This window comes from Stegodyphus dumicola, chromosome 2, assembly GCF_044657685.1.
Source record: "Stegodyphus dumicola isolate Sdum_Otavi_A_Nest chromosome 2, ASM4465768v1".
NCBI lineage: Eukaryota > Metazoa > Arthropoda > Arachnida > Araneae > Eresidae > Stegodyphus > Stegodyphus dumicola.
In genome coordinates, this window is record NC_140769.1 from 64,066,357 (window position 1) to 64,086,812 (window position 20,456).

Below are 20,456 nucleotides of genomic sequence, written 5' to 3' on the forward strand. Positions count from 1 at the left end.
ATCACTTGCATATTCTCCTCTGTATGCATATTTTTAAAATTTTATATTTAGTTTGTTATTGTTTATCATTTAAATCTTGCTTGCCTGTTTGTACTATGTATGACAATAAAGTTTGGGTGAATGAAGTCCTAGATGCTCATGCATAGTAGTAGGTAAATGACAGTGCTTAAAAATGATGCTTCATACCATGTTTGATCTTGTCCGAGTTCAGCATAGAAATAAGCATTAGGGATTTCTCACTCAAGCAGATAGCAGTGACTATAAAATAGAGCTGCAAGCGAATTTAAAATTCTGTTTCATTTGTAGTAAACAAGCCATGACATGCTGAAACAAGTTTATGGAAATTATATCTTAAAAGTACATTTATAAATTATTTAAACATTTTCTGGATAGACAGGTTTCCATTGAAAATGCTGCTGGAAGTAGCAGGCCTATTGATTTCTCATACTGAAGAAAACATTTAAAAAGTAAAGAAGCTTTGGATCATCATCATATAGTATGAAGAATAGTGCATATGTTAGAAATGCATTTCCAAATGAACTATCATCTGCATTCAGAATGTGATGAGAGTAGGCACTTAGATCCTTCATGAAGATGCTCACCCACATATGACCCTTGTCGTGAAATAGTTTATGCTCTATAGAGGAGTTGGAGCATTCAATCTCCACAGCACTCACTTGAACTCATTCCAGCAGACATTTTTCAGTTTCTGCAACTGAAATTGAGCTCTTACAAGAAGAAAGATTTTTAGATATTCTATAATTCAAAGGCATGTGATGAGGGTTTGTCATGCAGCATTGAAAAAGAACTTTTCTCCAATCAATAACTTTAAAGTCATTATGTAAAAAGTGTCTTGCAAACAACAACTTCAAAGTACTATAAATCATTTTCCTTGATTTAAGTAAGAATCTTTTGTTTATGAAGTTCATGAACTTTATTTTTTTACCATACTAGCAAATAACAGATTATGTTGTTTCTTCAAATTTGTAAATGTTGTAGATATATTTTAATTTGTATTTATTTTTTTTTACTTGATTGATTTGTTACTTTTTAGGAATTTTAATGTAAAAATATTGCTTTGAAATTTTTCCATTGTTTTTTAATTTAAAATTTTAAATTCATATAATTGAATATTTTAGAATCAACATATTAAAATCATCAAAAAATATGTTAATTTATTGTCAAAAAATATTATGGACAGTATTTTTAATAAAATGAAAAAAAATTAAGTATAATCATGCATATATGTATGGTTTAAGCTCAGATATCAGTGTTTTATATAACTTGTAGCATAACTGTTATTAATTAGCAAGTATTGGTCATCTCCATATGCTATAATATGTTACTTTTGAATAGGCACTTTGGAGGCATTTCCTCACATCTATCTTGCCATCTAACTATGTTAACAACAGCTGCAGCAGGTGGTTAAGTTCCGTAATTGTTTTTCCCCACTTCATGTCCATTTAGGATGTTTCATTTAATGGAAAGTGCATGAATGAAGATTGACTTAAACTAGAGTTTCAGATAAGATGAATTAAAATAACTGTGCAGTGATGACAACATGTGTTACAATTACAAATAAGAGAGGGTTGGAAAAGCCTTAGCTGCCTATATTAAAGTAACTAGACTATAGTTATGGAGAAGAACCTGGTAAAACTATAAAAATCTCCTGGTTCCAATACAAATGCATTTTTTTTTTATTTAACATAGTAAATAAAATTTTAGTAATACCAGTAAACATTATCTGCAACTTTGAAAAAAAATTTATAATTTTTTTTATATTTGTTTGTATGTTTATGTATAATTATGTTTTGATTCAAATGATAACTTGTCATTAAATTATACCTATATGTATTGTTAACATATGCTTTGTAAAATATAGTTAAATTATGTGAACTAACAATATAGCCGTGAAGTCTGTTGCTTGTTCATAATTACAATTTCAGATTTTTTTTAATAGATTAAAGGGAGAGCAAATTGTTAAGCCTATAGATGATAGTGTTATGTTATATTCTTCAAACGAGTGCAGTGTGAAACCATGCAGCTCTGAAAATACCAGTTTGTGGTTGGTCATATTTATAATTTTTCTTTAACATTAAGTGCATAACTTTTTTAATTAATTGAAACAAATCATTTAAGAGTTTTTAAGTTGTAGATTGCTGGAAAATTGTATAAAATATTGTGTCTCAATTTTATGTACTATTGAGTGTAAATTAGTTTTCTAATAACTTCGTTATTTGGTATTAAATATAATTGTCTCCAACATTTAGCTCTAAACTAAAATAAGTCAGCAAACGTGCTTGAAACCAAGTTTATTTTTATTAATATTGTTGTATATGTATGGGTTTATAATAGACTGAATGCACACAGAACCGATAATATCTTGATAATATTTATTTTGCAAAAAGAAACATTTTACAGTTCTGAAACTTTCCACAAAAATATTCATGCAGCTATTTTCAGTATCACAGAGCAAAATCAAAAGTTATACTTCAAACCACCTAAAATGTTAAACACAACACAATGCAAAGTGCATCTTAAAGGTAAGGCTGCAACGATATCTCAGTACTCCAAATCCAGCTCTGAACTAATAACTGAGAAACTGATGCCCTCTCCTGTCTTATATAGTTTTCCCCAAGTGACCAAGAAATCTGTAGTACCTTCCATTTCTCTAAATTACTGGAGGTCATATGAGGGCCAGTTACAGTTACATGTAGAGATAAATTACAGTTATTCAATTACAATATCAATTACAGTTATAAAGGGACTGAATCAATATGTCACCAAATGGTTGCCAAGTTTGGTGGTTTATCAGCAAATAAAAAAAAATAAAAAATAAAAAAATAAAAAAAAAAAGTTGCCAAAACCATCACCAGCTTGCCGATATCTCGCCAAGTTAGCAAGATAGCCATTTACATCAATGTTAAGTAAATTTGCCTCTTCAATCATATTTATCCAGCAGAACTTCATCTCTTTCAAGTATTTCACGTTAGATTATTTTTAAAAAAATGTTACAATTTCTCATATAATTTCACTGAATTTATTTACGCATATACAAAATTTGTAACATTGCCCCCTACCCAAGGACTGCACATTTCGAGCAGTACATTCCCTGGACAGGAAGCCTTTCTTACAATATTGAAAATGAATGTAGTACTAAAGCAATAGTTTTAATAAATGACATAAAACAAATTATGTACTAAATTGATAAATAAATGCATAAATTTGCAAGTTTATATACAAATATGCCCATGCTCTAAGTGTACTATTTGCATTATATACACTACGAGGACTGTGTACTATGGCTATAGTAAGGGCTAGCTTGTCGTAATGAATGACTTTAGGCTTACAATTTGATGAGTTATGGATCTAAAGATGTCATTCAACCTGTTTAGGACTGTGTAAGGACCGTCCCAGAATGACTAGTTTAGAAGAGAGTCCTTTTCATTAAATCGGATTCCATAACCATACCTTATTACCTTCGTTTAATTCATGTCCTGTAGCTCTCATGTTGTATTGCGTCTTCATCTTCTCTTTCGCTCACTGTCGTGCGAAATTGTCTCTTCAAACCATGCCTGGAGATCTTGGATGTACTCCTCAGGCAATGTCTTGCAAAGTGATGATGGTTTGATAAAATTTATTTTACCAAAGAAACATTTTATAGTTCTGGAACTTTCTACAAAAATACCTGTACAGCTCTTCTCAGTATCACAGAACACAATTAGTTGTTACATTTCAAACTACTAAAAATGTTAAACACAACACAATTTCAAAATGCATCTAAAATGTGAAGCTAACACAGAAATATCAATACTCCAAATTCAGCTTTGAAATAAACAACTGAGAAAATAACAGCCTGTCTGGTCTTATTCCTCTGGCTGCTGAGAAATCTCTTGTACCTTCATGTCTCAAAATTACTGGAAAGCGTATGAGAGCTGGATACAGTTACTGTTACATAGAGGGATCAAGTTAAAGCGTATGAGAGCTGGATACAGTTACTGTTACATAGAGGGATCAAGTTAGTTATTCAATTATAATACCAGTTACAGTTAGTTATAAAGGGACCAGGTCAAAATGTCACCAAATGGTCGCCAAATTTGGAAACTTTGGCGATTTCCCACCAAATTTGGCAACAAAAATTTATCATCAAAACCATTACCTGCTTGGTGATGTCTTGCAAATTTATCGATATAGCCATTTACCTTTAAAATTGACTTTAAAGCCAGTTAAATTGACTTTGCCCTTTAATATTATTTTTCTGGCAGAGCTTCATCTTGTTCAAGCATTTTATGTCAAATTATACAAAAGAATGCTTCAATTTTGGATATAATTTCATTAAAATTATTTATATCTATTACATAGCATTGTTACACTGTGTATGAAATATATGTATTTACAAATTAACTTTATAGCAAAACCAGTTAAACTTCAGAGTGCCAGTCTTTCATGTATGCCATCTGTAAATCACTGTAATTGCATGAATATGAGATAATAAAGTGCAGCTAACAAATGCGGATTTTATGTTAAAATTACATTAAACCTATTAAATACTACCTATTAAATGTTAATAATAGTTTTGTTGTTTCTTATTTGCTGCTATCTTATATATGTAGACTTTTAAATAAGAAAATATTGTTTTATAACAGTTGTTTAAAATAAAGCAAACAGACCTGTTTTTTAATATTAAGAGTTTGAATAGCATTAATTAAAAATATTTGTTGCAATAATAAGTTCTTGGGTTGTCTTCAAATCAAAAGTTTTAAACAAATATTAAAAAAAAAGACTTATAAATAATAACATATACTGAAATTTCTCAGGATATAAAGAAATTTGAGTTTTTGAATCTACAGTCAGTGTTACATATAATTTATGAATCATTAAAAATTTTCTAAAATAACAAATCTGAATAACAATTTAGTTTGGATAGTTAGTTTAGTTAGGCAGTTTTATTGTAGCATACCTTGTCTCTGCTAGAAAAGATTTATGTGCATTATAACATTTCCATAAATTTAGTAGTAAAGTATTTTGTTTTGTATTTGAATTTAATCAGAACAATCTAACTTTCAGTAAAGAGGCATGTTTTTACCCTTGTATAGCTATTTTTTTTTTTTTTTTTTTTTTTTTTTTTTTTTATTATTATTATTATTGCAAAATAATGGATGCTGCCATACAGATGAAAAATTGAGAGTTTTTAAAATGACTACTATCTATTAAAAAAATATATTTATTGTCATTAAAACTTGATTCCAAAAATTTGTATGTCTCAAAATAAATTGAAGGACTATATTGAGCTTTATTTTAGTTACATTGGGTGTAGATTATTTCAAAATGTTTTGTAAATATTTCTATTTCTTTGTAATTCAATTTTTATGTATTTTAGTTTTGTTGTGTATTTTTTATTTATTCGTTTATTTAATTAGAACATTTTTGTATGCCAATTTTATGTTTATGTATTGTTTATCTTAAGTTTTTGTCTACTTATTGTATTTGTGAGTGTTTTATTTTCTGTATAGTAGATCTGTAAATTATAAGTTGAATGACTTTAGAATTGTAAGGATTGGTAACTAGAATCAGAGACATGGGTAGAAACCATCCTACTGGGCTCTAGCAACAGTTTCCATCACTGGCTTAGCAACAGTTGGCTATTTTTCTCAATCCTGGCAACATTCTGAAAGTTTCCAGAAAATGATTTTTTGAGACACTACAAAGGATTTTTCTTGAATCTTCTAGAAAAAGCTACCATCTCCATTTAACAGCCCTATAAAACTAGAGAACTGTGAATGGCAGTGGATCAGTTGGATAAAGATTCTTCATCTGTTTTATGATTTGCTTTGTAAGCGATTTTGGTGATCTGTGATATTCCTTGTATATGAAAGATAAGATAACATGATTAAAATTATATGCTAAATCTCTGTTTGCTTCCTTAGGCTATTTAAACTTGTTTAATTATTTAAGGAGCTCCCTTTAAGACCACAATAGAGTGTTTTAGGTTGTAATAAATATAATGCTGTTTAGAAGCAAATATAACCACCGACATAGTACATAGTATAGATTTTCTGTAATGTATTTATTTCAATTCATTTTATCTTTTGAGATATGAATGTAATTGCATAAACTATCATATTATTTCATTATATTTAATACCATTACTAGGCTATGTTTTGACAGTTACAATATAAAAGTTTGAAATAAAAGCGATCATATTCATGTGGGAATAGAGCTGCAGCCCTCCATCAGATGGTGCAGCTTACATCTGTGGTAGGAGCACAGTTGGTTTTAGGAGTACGAGAGAATCGGTCTAAGTGCTCATGAAGGAGCTACAGCAAAGTGCTTATTGATTGCACATAGGCGATCAGATCTGGACTGATCTAAATTGGCCACATGCAGATGGTCAACTGTTATCATTTACCTGTACATGAGAAAGTGGCTACATTTGAACTAAATGAGCTGATGTGATCCATAGAATTGGAAAATGATTTAAAACTGGTCATTTTAAAATATATTGTATACATCTTCTGCTTTATCTAAATAATATTGATTTATTCTAATGATAAGGTTTTAATATTCCTCATTTCAGTGTTATAAATGTTGCTAAAAAATTTTAAAACTTTAGATATGTAAATGAAGCTTATGATTGGATGTTCTGGTTTCAGTTTGCAGGTGGAAGGTAAGAAAATGTCTATTCATACACCACGCAAAAATCTGCCAAAAATGTTCCTTGAAGATGCTTCTGATAATTTTGATCAAATACCAGATTACATTGAAGAAATAATGGAAGAAAATGGTAATTATGAAGAATATCTTGCCTTAGACAGCAGGTAATATAATTTTCTTTTATAAAATATTTTCTCTTATAAATAATATTTTCTAAAATTCAAATAAATGTTTTTATATATAATATATTTCTAATATTCAAATAAAATTTCGGTGATAAATAATGTCAAATAAAGTTAAGTAGTATTTATACACTTTATAATAACTTATATGTATAATAATGTAGTATATATAATGATATGACAATCTCTGTCCAGTGAATAATCCCATAAACAAAAGATTCTTTCCTATATTAAAAAGAATTCCTCCGAAGTATATTGATTTTTTGCAATGCACTTTCTTTGCCAATGACTGTACACTTCTTAAAAACTATGGGCAAATTCCTCTTTTGGTATCACACAGAGAACATTTTTATTTTTTATGTATCAAATGCCTGTCGTTTGGTCATTAGGCCATAGACAACGGGCTGTCTAATATCTCGTGACACACACAAAAAAAAAGAGATAGGGCAAGGCACCTGTCCACAATCATATCTTGTCCAGTCATACAAAGAAAACACGTAGGAGAGTCCACAATGTTAAAATGAAAAAGATGAGCAGAGGCAATTGTGTCTAGTTAACATTCTAAAAGCTGCAATTGCAGCTGCATGAAGTGAGTCAGGAAAAAGTTGTGGTCTAGAAAAGGAGCATTCCAATTTCTGCCATTTGAAAAATGTTAAACTGTATCATGAAGAAAGCACCTAGAAATCCTAGCTATTTCCGGTTTAGCTGAATGGATTCGCAATTTCAAAAGGGATTTCTGAAGAATGGAAGATCTCTTTTTGGCAAGATAATCAGGCCTGTCATTTCCCTCAATGCCACAGTGGGGGGGGGGGATTGACTGAAATGATACCCTATTATGAAAATTCTCAAGCAAAGTCCTGCATCTTAGGATGCAGGTGTTCTCAACCTCTTTATTAGAAGAAAAGCCTGTAGTACAAAAACAGAATCAGAAAAGATCAAAGCTCTTTTAAAGGAGTTTTGTCATATAAAAAGTTGTTCAGTTGATATAAGAAGAGACTCCATCTCTTCATCAAAGCGAGTTATGAAATTTCCAACTGGAAGGTGAAAACAAAAAAGTTCACTAAATATGCTAGCTCTAGTTGCCTTATGAAAAATCAGAAAGCAAACCATCAGTATAGACATGTAATCAGTTATCGGAAGAGTAATGATTATGGATGGTCTTCAAAGCGATCGTTTACAAGGCCTTATGAGGAAGATCCAACTTTCTAATTTTCTTAGTTAGATCCTACCTGACATTGAGATCCATGTAATGAAACAGGTAGGGAGGAATAAGCAACTCAATTGGCAAGTCATTAATAATTTGGTAACATTTAATATCACGGATACATTGCATAAAACTTCTCTGAGTCTTCAAATTGCATTTTGAATTAAATTCATTGTCATTCCAAAAAGCATCGTTTGGAAGCCTGACTAGCTTATTATCTAGAGCAGTAGCCCTTCTTTGTATCACATTGATCATGGTCTCAGTTTTGGTCAAAAGTTGTAAGGTCAACACAGGGGTAGTTTTAACTCCATCAGTAATGATTCTTAAAGCTTGGTTTTGAAAGACTTCCAAAAGCCTTATCACATTAGCAGAAGCAGATACAAGCACCTTAATGCAATAATTTAAGTGAGAACTTTTGTCACATGACTATCTGGAATATCCAAAAATCATTCTTCTTTATGACTGTATGACAGCTAAACCATCACCAAAATTAGCAGCATTATTTTTGTGTTTCCTACTAAATCTTTTCTTTTCAAAACAGGTCATTATCATGACTGACATTATCATTACATTTAAATAAGTAAGTTTGTTTTAAAACAATCCTGCTATTTGCATTTAATTATATTGAACTTTTCCATTTAGTGTAACAAAGCATAATGGATATTTTAATAATAGGATCATACAAAAGTAAGGTTTTATTTTTGCAGAATCTTTCTGCCTCTAAAGCTAAATCTATATTAATAAAATTCTTCATTTATTTTATGAAACTTTGTAATTCATAGTATCTGTCTAGGATTAATATTAATGAAAGTATGCTTATAATCACTTTTTCAAAATCCAGTGTTCTTCAAACTGCGAAGTCCTTAAAATAATTTCATGGAAGCAGTCTTAACATTAATAAAAAAACAATATAATAGTGTAAGGCAGCGTGGTGCAACCCATGGCCCGAGGGCCGCATCCGGCCTTCTTATTTATTTTTTTGGCACTTACCCACCCTTCTTTACTGGAAAAAGATTTTAGTTAAACATTTGGAAAAACAAAAGACCCTTCTTTCTTCTTTAAATAATAAATAATAAATAATTATATTAAATATAATAATTAAATAATAAAAATTATAAGGCTCAGACAATAAAAACTGTTGCAATTTTAATGAGGCAAAGCCCAGAGACACTGAGCATTTATTGCATTTGTGGACAGTTTGGATGCTGAGTATGGTGACATTTCATTGTACTGTCAAGTGCGCTGGCTAAGTGCTGGAGAGTGTCTGCAAGAGTTTTTTGGGTTGAGGAATAAAATTCTTGCTTTCCTTAAAGAAGAAAACACTGGGCATGAGTATCAAGAAAAATTGGAAGAAATCCAGTATTTAAATAATCTTGCTTTTCTGACGGATTTAACAACCCATCTAAATGCTGTAGACTTGAAACTACAAGGCAGAAAATAAAATATATCCCAGCTTTATGGACATATTGAAGGCTTTCACAAAAAACTTAATGTAATGCAAATTGCACTGAAGGCAAATAATACAGCACACATCCCATTTTTGTCAGCAGCTGAAAGAAGAAAATGACACAAATTTTAGTTTGTTTCATGAAATTACTTGTATCAAGAAAGAGTTCCAGAACAGATTCCAGGATTTTGATTCCCTAGAAACAAAATCTTCATTGTTAAACAAACCCATGGAGATTGAAGTAAGTGAGGGGCCTTGCTACCTTCAAATGGAAATTTGTAATCTTCAGGCAGATCCGTTCTACCAGACTAAAAAGTGTGATGTCACTGAACATTTCTGGAAACTGATTTCTAAATAACGTTTTCCCAAACTGCATAAATTCTCTTTGCAAATGTTATCACTGTTTGGCAGTATATATGTGTGTGAAAGTGCTTTTTCTGCTATCAAACAAATTAAATAAAAATGAGAAATTGCATTGAAAGTGCTTCATTGGAATCGAAACTGAGACTTTGCCTTACTGACGTTACAGTGGAAATTGATGAACTTGTATAAAAGAGCAGTGCCAATCATCACATTGATTTCTAGACTGTAAAAAAAGTGATCTATTAAACTAGTTATTAAACTAGATCTATTAAAAAAAGAAAATGAATTATATATAATTCATTTTCTTTCTTTAATGTCTCTGGCCCTCACTCTCCTATACTAACGTTTGATTGACCCTCGGGTAACTAAAGTTTGGACCACACTCGTGTAAGGTGAAATAGCTATTACTAATGCATAATAATAACAGTAATAATAATAAAAATAAAAATGATCTATGAAATATAATTGGGAAATAAAGATAACCTTGTAAACTGTCTTGAGAGTTCTTCCAAAAATGAAATCCTATCAATTGTTTTATTAACACAATACAATAAATTGTAAAGTAACGCAGTATAGATGAAAGTGAGTTGCATATCATAATGCTACACCTTTCTCAGAGTGATTGCCCCCCCCCCAAGCATTCACCAGCAGCAGTTAGAGCTCACAAAAATTTCCAAGTTTAAATCTTAGGGGAAGAAATGTAAGGAAAACAATCTCATTTTAGATTTTTCCAAAGAAGGACAAATCCAGAATAAGGAGAAGGTTAAGTAGTTGTGGCTAGATTTGATTAGATTTGATTTTTTTATTATAGTTATTTAAAATTAGACCAAAAATGCAACATTTAGATTGATTTGAATTTTGAATAAAATTCCATTGATTTTGAGTGCACTTAGACATAGGCTTCTCTTCTTCCCATATCTGATCTCTCAAGTTCAAATTCAGAACTTGGCACATAAATCAGACGTGCTGTATGCACCTGTGTTTCCGCATAAATACTCTTTGGTGACGTTGTTTGCCACACAACTAAAAGGCCTGCCAGAAAGTTCTGTCTGATAATGTTATTTCAAATTTCAGCACACATATAAGTGTTCATTTGAGGCATATATGGCTATCTCTCTTTATCATTGCATTTATACATATGTGCTCTTCTAAATTACTTGAAACAAAAGTGTCGTGTCATTATTAAGTGAAAATGCGATTGTGCAAATATGGCTACTAATAAAGCTCATTTACAACATTATATTTGTACAAATTCCAACAAAGAAAAAATGCCACAGAAGCGTGTTGATATTTAGTGAAAGTTTTTGTTGGAGGTGCAGTTTCCAATACAATGTGCAGAAGATGATTTGAAAAATTTGAAGCTAATGAAGTTGATCTTAATGATAACCCATGCTCTGGGTGGTCATGTTTGATCAGTGGCGTTATTGTCAAGACCTTGATAGACAAGATCCTTTTTTGAGAACATCAGAGAATGCAGAAAATTTAGCTCAAGAAATGATTTTGGACCATATTCAAAAATAGGATTGGTCATATTCAAAATAGGATGCCTCATGATAGACTAGATGGTAATTTGTGATTAAAAATGGATTCATATGAAAACATCATTAGGAAAAGAGCATGCTACCAGTCCAGACAATTTGGCCCTTCCATCTGTAAACCAAGCTTGAGCGCTCTGTATATGATGGGATGTCCAAGAACCAATAAATTACGAGCTTTTGAAACCTAATGAAATGCTCAGTTTGGAGAGATATTGTCAGAAAATGGATGATGTAAACAAAGCAATCAAAGAAAAGAGGCTGGTGATGTTCAATAGGATGCACATCATACTCTATCATAATAATGCAAGACCACATGCTGCTTTGTAGACTGTAGTCAGAAAATCCCAGAGTTAAGTTAGGACATTTTGCTGCATTCACCATATTTCCCAGGCGTAGTACTCTATGATTGTCACTTGTAAAATGTCTCCTTGCAAAATTTTTGAAGGGGGGGAGGGGAATTCAAATTTAAAGAAAATGCCAGCCAAGCACTAATTGAGTTTTTTGCCATTAAGGACAAGACATGTTTAAAAAATTGCCATTATACTGGCAAGACATCATAAGTAAGAACAAAAATTATATTGTTCAATAAATGTTATTAATGGTATCAGGGTTGCCACGCTACCTGGAAAACCGGGAGAACCGGGAAAAGTCAGGGAATTCGAAAATTGACCAAAAAATTCAGGGAAAAGTCAGGGAATTTAAGTATTTTTGTCAAAATCTGGAAAAGTCAGGGAAGTTCATACAATGATCCCGCCAAATAAAGCGATTTTTGCGCCGACGTCGGAAGAGATAACTTTTTTGGCGAATTGCGTACCACGTGAGTGTCATTCGGGCAGCTGGCATAGAGCCAATTTTCGCAGCTCCAATTTGATTGTCTTTTAGAAAGGCAAAGCAAGTTTCCCGCAACTTTTGGTTTCCAGTATTCTCGAGAATAACATGTGCAGTGCATGAACTAAAGAAAGTACCTGTTCTCGTATAAAACAAAATTATACGAGAACAAAATGGGTTTAATCTTAGTATATGGTACCATGGAGGTTAGAATCAAAGAATATGTATTGTAAAGAAGGAAAACCTCTCTGCAACAGACGTGGCTCCGTTCCATCATAGAGGGAAACAGCTGTGCATGCGTGATATATCTGCTGCCAAAGCTCGAAACCGGTGTGGAAGTTCGAAGGTCACGTTATCAAGAGTTCATTAAATGAATATCCTTTAAAATTTCTTCAACCACTTGCGCTAAAAAGACGTGCCACGCACGTCGAGATGTTTTTGTCTCAAACTGCGAGCGACGTGAACACCACGTCGATAAGCATTTATCGCAAAAATGAAAATAACATGGTGCACACGTCGCCTAACAACGAGATTGTTTATTTTTCGAGTTACAGCTCTGGATTGCACTCGCAGATGCGGAGCGGCGTAAATGAGACACTTTACTGCTTGCTATATTGTAGCGCACGGCACCGCAACCGTGAAGTTTAGTCTTAGCGCAAGTGGTTAAACTCTAAAGGAAAAGAAAATATTTTTTGGCGCAAGTAAATTAATTCATGGGTTAGTAATTTTCAGGGGGGGGAACTACGAACATCCGTTTTTAAAATTATTGCGACAAATCTAAGAAGAAACGTCCTTTGATAAAACCTTTCTTTCCTTTTATAAATTTCCTTTTTGCAATAATTTAAAAACGAATTTTCGTAGCTTTCTTTTTGTCAAAGAACGTTTCTCAATTTCCGGTACACATCGCGGAGAGGGAAATTCTGGCCGCCAGGTTCCGTCGCCAAATCCCTTGGCATATTTTCCCTCCGCATTCTAGCGGCGTAATAGCATTTTACTTGTATGGAACCTTTTCTTCTTTGCATAGACGTTCTTTAGTTAGAATAATCTCCAGGTATGGTACAATGGGATTTGGCGACATGATGATGCGCAGTAAACAGGTCATTTTGGTCTTGGCGACAATTTTCAAAATCGTGCCAAAGCCTTACCGTATACTAGAATTTTACCGCAAAATCTTTTTAAACTTTTTTTTTCTTTTTAATAAATACCTTGCCATTTTGCAGTAAAATAAAAAAATAGTAATCTGTCATCTAGGCTAACCATGTAATATAACTATATTCGCTAAAATATCGTTGATTATTCTAATTCAATTTTTAAGTAATTATCTTTATTTTTATGTTATTCGTATAATTTAATGATGCTTCTTCCCTCTAAATTTATTTATTATTAGTAAATAATATTTCCAAATTTCAGGAAATTTTCTCTGGCATAATCTTGAAATTAATTCTAGCAGTATGATGACATACCATCACGAAATTTAATGCACATATTTTTTCCTTATGTATGCTGCGAAATAAATATAAAATACCTCAATTTATTAAAATAGATTTCTTTCTTTCATTTAGCTGCAGAATGTCTGCAAAAAAGCCTTATTTTATTCCAGATTGGGAAGATTCTAATCTCAATCTTCAATGGAGAAAACAACAACTATTATAATTATATTTGTGTTTTCAAGTGTTAAGGTGCTTTTTAAGAACATACCTCACACAAATTAAATTTACCTAAAATCTAACCTAACTATTTAGCATTGCATCGTGATTTATAAGGACCGGATTAGCCTCGCGTTGAACTGGTGATGATCATGAGTAATAATTAAATAAAACATACATTTGTTATCCAATTTATATATCTTAAATTTTATTAAGTTTCTTAAGTGGAAAAGTAAACAAAATTATCAAACAAAGTATACCAAAAATAATTAAGAATAAATGTCCTTTGGGATTTATTGAATAATTAAGTGAATTTGCTACACAATACAAGTAATACCATAATTAATTTACCTCTTAGCTTAGCCAAAGTACATTACGCGAATAGACTGGAATTTTCTTGAAACACACCTGGAAAACCTGGAAAAGTCAGGGAATTTCATTCTCCTGTTTGAGTGGCAACCCTGTGGTATGAAAAATGTGTTATTTTCTTTTGTTTCCAAACAGAATTTTCCAAAACTTTATGTTTTAATGGCATACTGCTTTGCCTCGTAAATGCTGTTTTGTAACTTTTCAGCAGGGGGGGGGGAATTATCAGAAAGTGCTGAATGTTTTTTGGCCCATGTGGTCCTCTCAAAGGAAAGCTCCACTTTTTTAAATCTAAAAATCATCTGCAGTATTTGATTTTTTTAATTTTGATATTTTTGATTGATTAATTTCTGAAATTGATTTTTTCCCCTCTTTTTAGTGAGTTCCTTGATAAAGAAATATTATCTACTCAACCTTTTCATGAATCTTCATCCAGTGCTACCGTTAAATCAATTCAAGAAAAAATCATTGATAGACTAGCTCTAGAAATGTGGCCAAAAGTATGCTTTTTTATTTTACACCATGCATGATAGCTGAATCGAAATTAACTTTTTTCCTTGTAAAACTACATTTTTTCCAGTAATATGTATTTTGCAGGTCATAGATGTTTTGAATAAATTAAGTGAAAGCAGTAATTATGGTAAGTTATGTGTTTAAAAGAATTTATGAATTTAGTGGAATAATTAGTTGTCAGAATTTTTTAAGTAATTAAAAGTTATTTCAGTAGAATTTGTTTTTCATGACATCTAAAATAATTAGCTATATTTGTGCAATATTAATACTGTAATAATTGATTTTCATATCTAGTTTTTCCAATTTTATATTTTTTCAATTTTAATGTCTTTCTAAAGCAAAATTAGTGATTATTTTTCAAAAATAGATTTCTGTTTAAGTTCTAGGGGAAGTAATTTAATACATTTTTCTTTTATGTTAAATAACTTTGTAGTCTGAAATTTTGTACAACATGGGCAAAGCCTGCCATCTCTTTATATGTAGTTCATACTACTTTCTGCTAGCTGCTTGAAGCTTGGTGATTTTCCTCATGTGTATAAAAAATGCAAATCAATTTCTCGTAGATTAATTCCTTAGACCAGATACTCTTTGCTTTAGAATAGTTAGATAATCTAGTTCAGATCTCCACTTCATAATTATTACTTTTCTGTCTAAAATACTGTGCTATCTTATTTTCTTGATGAAACAGTTTTATAATGTGTGTGCTATGCTATGAAAATAAATAAACCATAGATTCAGTATTGTCTTTAAATACTGTGTAAACACATTCATTTATTAAGAAAGCTATATAAGTTATGAAGGACCTGGCCATTTGATGGATTAAGCAAACTTTATTGTTAATAATAATAAATGATCAAATTTTTAACTGAAAAAAAAATTAAGAGATTTTAATATATATATATATATATTTATTTTTGGTAGTTTTCATACAAATTAGCAGAGAAAAATTGTGACTTAAAACATATTAGGACTTTAATGCAAATAGATGGGAACATATACAGTCAAAAGTCGTTAATGTGGATACCCATAATCCGGACCTCAAAGCTACAACCTTTCTGCACATGCGTCGCGTTGACACATGTGCGCGTAAGACTTTTACGGCTGCGAATATGTGTGTGCACATGCGCAAAATACGTTTACGCATGCACGTTTATTATATAACACACGGTATAAGCTAAGCTAAAATTATCTAATTCAGTTAATGTTGCAGATTGCGTTGTTCCTTAATCTTCGAATTGGATCCAGCTTATTATTTTTTGCAGACCTGTTAGAGCAATTTTATGAAAGTAAGCTTGAACTTTCGATTATGTCAAATAGAATTTGTGATATATATTTACTAATATGTAAAGGATCTACAAAGCGAAAGTATGTTTCGAAGTCCATTAAACAAAAGTGGAATTGCTGCAAAAAATGACCTAACCATTCTGAAATCTGTTTATAAATTTAACCCTGCTCTGTGGCGCGGGGGGGGGGGGGGGATGATGCGACACGCAATGTATTGGAAGTTGATTTGTCAGCACTATCCTTATCTTCAGGGCAGATTTTTTCATTTTATTTGGCTTATAATTCTTTACTAAATGTAGTATTTCATCTCGATGTACTCCGTCATTGATATGATTTAAATCAAGTTCCTCGTCATTATATAATTTGCTTCCGATACTGAAGAAAGTGACACGGAGGTTATTGAAAACGAAAAAATTTTTATTGACAAATTAGTCGGTATTCTCGACACAGCAATTATAGGACTTGAACAGCGGAACTTTGTAACTGAACAAGAAATTATGTCTGTTTATAGAATTAAAGAGAAAGTATTATCACATAAAGCGAAGCAATTTAAACAACTTACATTGAAAGAAATGTTTAATAAAGTAAGTAAATAAATATTAAGCTTTTTTTTTTTTTTTTTTTTTTTTTTTTTGTAAATTTTGATATCCATTAGATCATAATTGTTTTTTATTTCATAAATTATGGTATCATATTTTTAATTTTATAATTTCTGCATGCCATCTTACCAGATTTAAACTGATGATCTATAATCCGGAATCGCCGAAGTCCCGATGAGTCCAGATTAACAAGTTTTGACTATTCTTATTATTTAGTTTCAAAATGTATGTTTCATTTTTATAAATTAATATCAATTAAAATATGGTACATACAATCCATCTACTGTAACAAAAAGGGAACATCTCTTCTCTACATATAATAAAACAAAGAGTCTGTCTCTGTGTGTGTGTCTTTCATTCGCGCTGCGCATAAGGTAATAGACACACGGCTACAAAATTTGGTACATAGATGCATCTAGAGAAGAGCCGGTGCAACTCGAAGCGATATTTTCGAAATTCGAATTAGAATTTTTTAAATTTTATGTTTGGTGATGAAATCGCGTCATTTTGAGACATAATGGGCTATAGGAAAACGAGATTTTACTTTACACACTCCATTTTCACATTGTCATGAAACGTAGGCACTTAACTATTTTACGAACTTAAAATAAATTTTGTGTTTCAATAAATCGATTAAATATGAATTTATTTAACAAAGTGAGCTTAACACCTTTTCAACGGGATTTTTTCTAAAAAAGTTTATTTTTAAAAATGTACAGTTTATTTTTCGTTGATTTTTGGACACGTTAAACTTTTATTCTTGCGACTGCTTTTACAGAAAGAATTTTGGAAAAATGATAATATTTTGTATTTTTAAAAAATTTTTTAAATGAAGCTTCCGATTACACTTCGCACATCCCACATCTTTAAAAATGTGATTTTGGCAACAATTTCCTTTCTTATTGTTGTTGATAGATTTTTGATGAAATCGCATCGTTTTGAATAGTTTCATTCTTTTAGAAATATGGGTTTGGTGACAATTTTTCATCATATTTCTTATATCACTGTTTTTAAGAAATTGGCATTATTGAGTTTCTTTCATGTTCTGTTTGTAAGATATTGAAAAGTTTTGCATGATTTTTTTCCTTCAATGCTAAGTAGGTTAATTTTTTTATGAGGATAATTAATATTTGTATTAAGGGATATTGCTTATTTCATTGTAATTTTTTTATACGTAATAACTTTTTTTATGAAGTTGTTCTGCAGAGTAAAATTCTACGCAGTTTTTAAATTTAATGTTTGGTGTTCCCTTCAGCCATTTTTTTGATACATTTAAAAGCCAGACGAAGGCTGGCAGCGAAGCTGCTAGTTATACAATAATATTGTTGTTCAAAATAAGTGAGGGTGTTAGCATTGTAAAGATATGTACTAATGATATAACTATTATTATGTATATGTACTAATGAAATAACCATTATTTTTGAATTATTTAATTTTATTATATTCTTAGAGATAAAATTTCAATTGCTTTTATCTTCTTCAGCTTCTTATTTGTAAATGGGTATCTTGTTAAATTAAAAAAAAAAAAATCTATTAAAGTTACCTATTAAAGACTATTATCACAAAGTACATATCTTTACCATGCTAACTTATTTTGAACAATAATATGATTGTATAAGTTCTCTTTTTGTTACAGTAGATGGATTGTACAGCCTGAGTAAAAACTTTAAGGCCAGTAAAAATTTTTGAGAAAATGTAAAATGAAATAATAGGGATTCAAATTATATTAATTTTTAAAGTTCATTGATAAGAAATAAATGCTATAAACATAATTTGTAAATACATAATTATGAGAAACATGTGGTTATTTACAAAGTTAGTATTTCTGCCTGAGTAAAAACTTTAAGGCCACCAGTCAATTTTTAAAAATAAATATAATAAATCGTGTAATTACCATTGCAACTACTAGCTTGTGACATCGCTGCAATTTTCATATTTATCATACGTTTCTTTGAAGTATTGGTGATCTTTGTGAAGATGGCGAAGGATAAGAAGTGATTGTGAAAGAGGAGACATCGAAGCTTTGTCTTCAACAGGAATGAGTAGTCGTGCTATTGCGATAAAGATAGGAAGATCAAAGACTGAAGTCAACAATTTCTTTTAATAAAAGTTTCCTTCATTTTTAGTATTTCTTTTTAATATTCCTTATGTCTTGCTGGAGAAAATTGGAAATATCAGCAAGACAATGCATTGATCCATTTGAGTAACAGCACAAAAAATTGGTTCCAAGTCAACAATGTTGAAACTGTGAAATGGCCATCTAGATCACCTGACCTCAACTCAATCTAGAACCTTTGGGGTGACTTAGCAAGAAGAGTTTATGCAAATGGGAGACATTTTACATCAACAACAGAGCTGAAATCTACTATCGAAGATGAATGGTATAAAACCGACCCCACCCTTTGTCAAAAACTCGTTTCATCCATGAAAACAAGAATATTTGAAGTAATTCGAAGGAATGGCTCCACAACCTTCTAAGAATTTGTAATTTTTTTCTTATATGTTATTGTCTATGTTGGCCTTAAAGTTTTTACTCAAGCTCAAATATTCATCTGTGTGTTCTGTAATATTTTCTAATAATAAAATATTTGCAAATTAATTTTTCTACTTTTTTTACTATTATTTAAACTCAGTAATTATCAATGAAATAGTATTTTAATTCCTCAGTTTAAATGTTTCCATTTTCTCAAAAATTTTTACTGGCCTTAAAGTTTTTACTCAGGCTTTATGTACCATATTTTATATGAAAAATTATGCACTTTGATTCTTGAAATTAATTTCTTGGAAAAGTAGACAAAAAATTGCTTGGGGGATCTTTGTAAGCATGAGAGTGACAACGATATTGAAAAATATCTGCTGAAAGAAAAATTTATCTAATCAATTTTCCTTTCTCTTATTCTCTTTTGGCAAGAACAAAGTTTGTAATATAAATTGCATCAAACTGTGTGTTAATTCGTTGTTCATGCTACTGCTAAGACTTCTTATAAATAAATACAAATGCTAATGATGTATCCAAATTTGATTAATATTTTTTTAAAGGAAGAAGAAATTAATTAGCAGTAATGCCTCTAGAATTTTTTCATGCAGCATTCATACATAGGTACTGTGTTCATACAATAGATACTTTTTAAATGAGAATATATTTGCAATTGACCTTAAAAATGTGCAACAATTAGGGGCATTAACATCTTGAGCAGTTGAAAACCAATATAAAGTTTTGACTTGCCTAAAACTTAATTTTTAATAATTTGGTAGTTTTTAAAAGCCTTAACCACCAGAATGAACAGTGAATTAACTCATATTTTGTATGCAATTCTTCTTGTTTCAGTTGATGGCAATGCTGTGCTCCCTGAACAATTTTAAAGTACCCACCATTCAAATATCTTAATTCTAAATTTTAATTATTTGGACAATAAGCACTCATAATTGTAATAAACAATTTTGATAAAAATTCTTATTTTATCTTTACCATTTTCACAGTGGTACAGATTGTACAATTAAACTTTTGACAAAAACGTAAATTTTAGTGACATTTAGATGACACTATTTGACTAGATGAATCAATTTTTGATTGGTAGAAATATTTAATTCTACGTACAGTGAACTATTATCTGTGTTCATTATCCTTGTATGCTCTGTCCAACTACACTTTACATCCATAACCTCAGTTTGTGCATAAACTTCTCATTTCACGAATTTGTATTTAGAGTCGTAAGCAAAGCATGTGTTCTTTTCAAATTCAAAGATAACAAAAAGGCTTAGACATAATTTCTTTTGCAGTGTCTGATATTAAGAAAATAATTTCATTTCAGCTGATTGTTGTGTTCAAATT

At 30.8% G+C, this 20,456-nt stretch overlaps 1 protein-coding gene across 14 annotated transcripts in view; it reads left to right on the plus strand.

Annotated features, from left to right (window-relative positions):
• LOC118200022 (uncharacterized) overlaps nucleotides 1–20,456 on the plus strand; it is a 97,846-nt gene that overhangs the window by 37,928 nt on the left and 39,462 nt on the right. For all 14 annotated transcript variants that reach the window (XM_035371937.2, XM_085810726.1, XM_085810725.1 and 11 more), the window contains 4 exons: nucleotides 1,961–2,065; nucleotides 6,654–6,818; nucleotides 14,608–14,728; nucleotides 14,826–14,868. In XM_035371937.2, coding sequence (XP_035227828.1) covers nucleotides 1,961–2,065; nucleotides 6,654–6,818; nucleotides 14,608–14,728; nucleotides 14,826–14,868 — 434 coding nt within the window. The remainder of the gene's footprint in view (nucleotides 1–1,960; nucleotides 2,066–6,653; nucleotides 6,819–14,607; nucleotides 14,729–14,825; nucleotides 14,869–20,456) is intronic.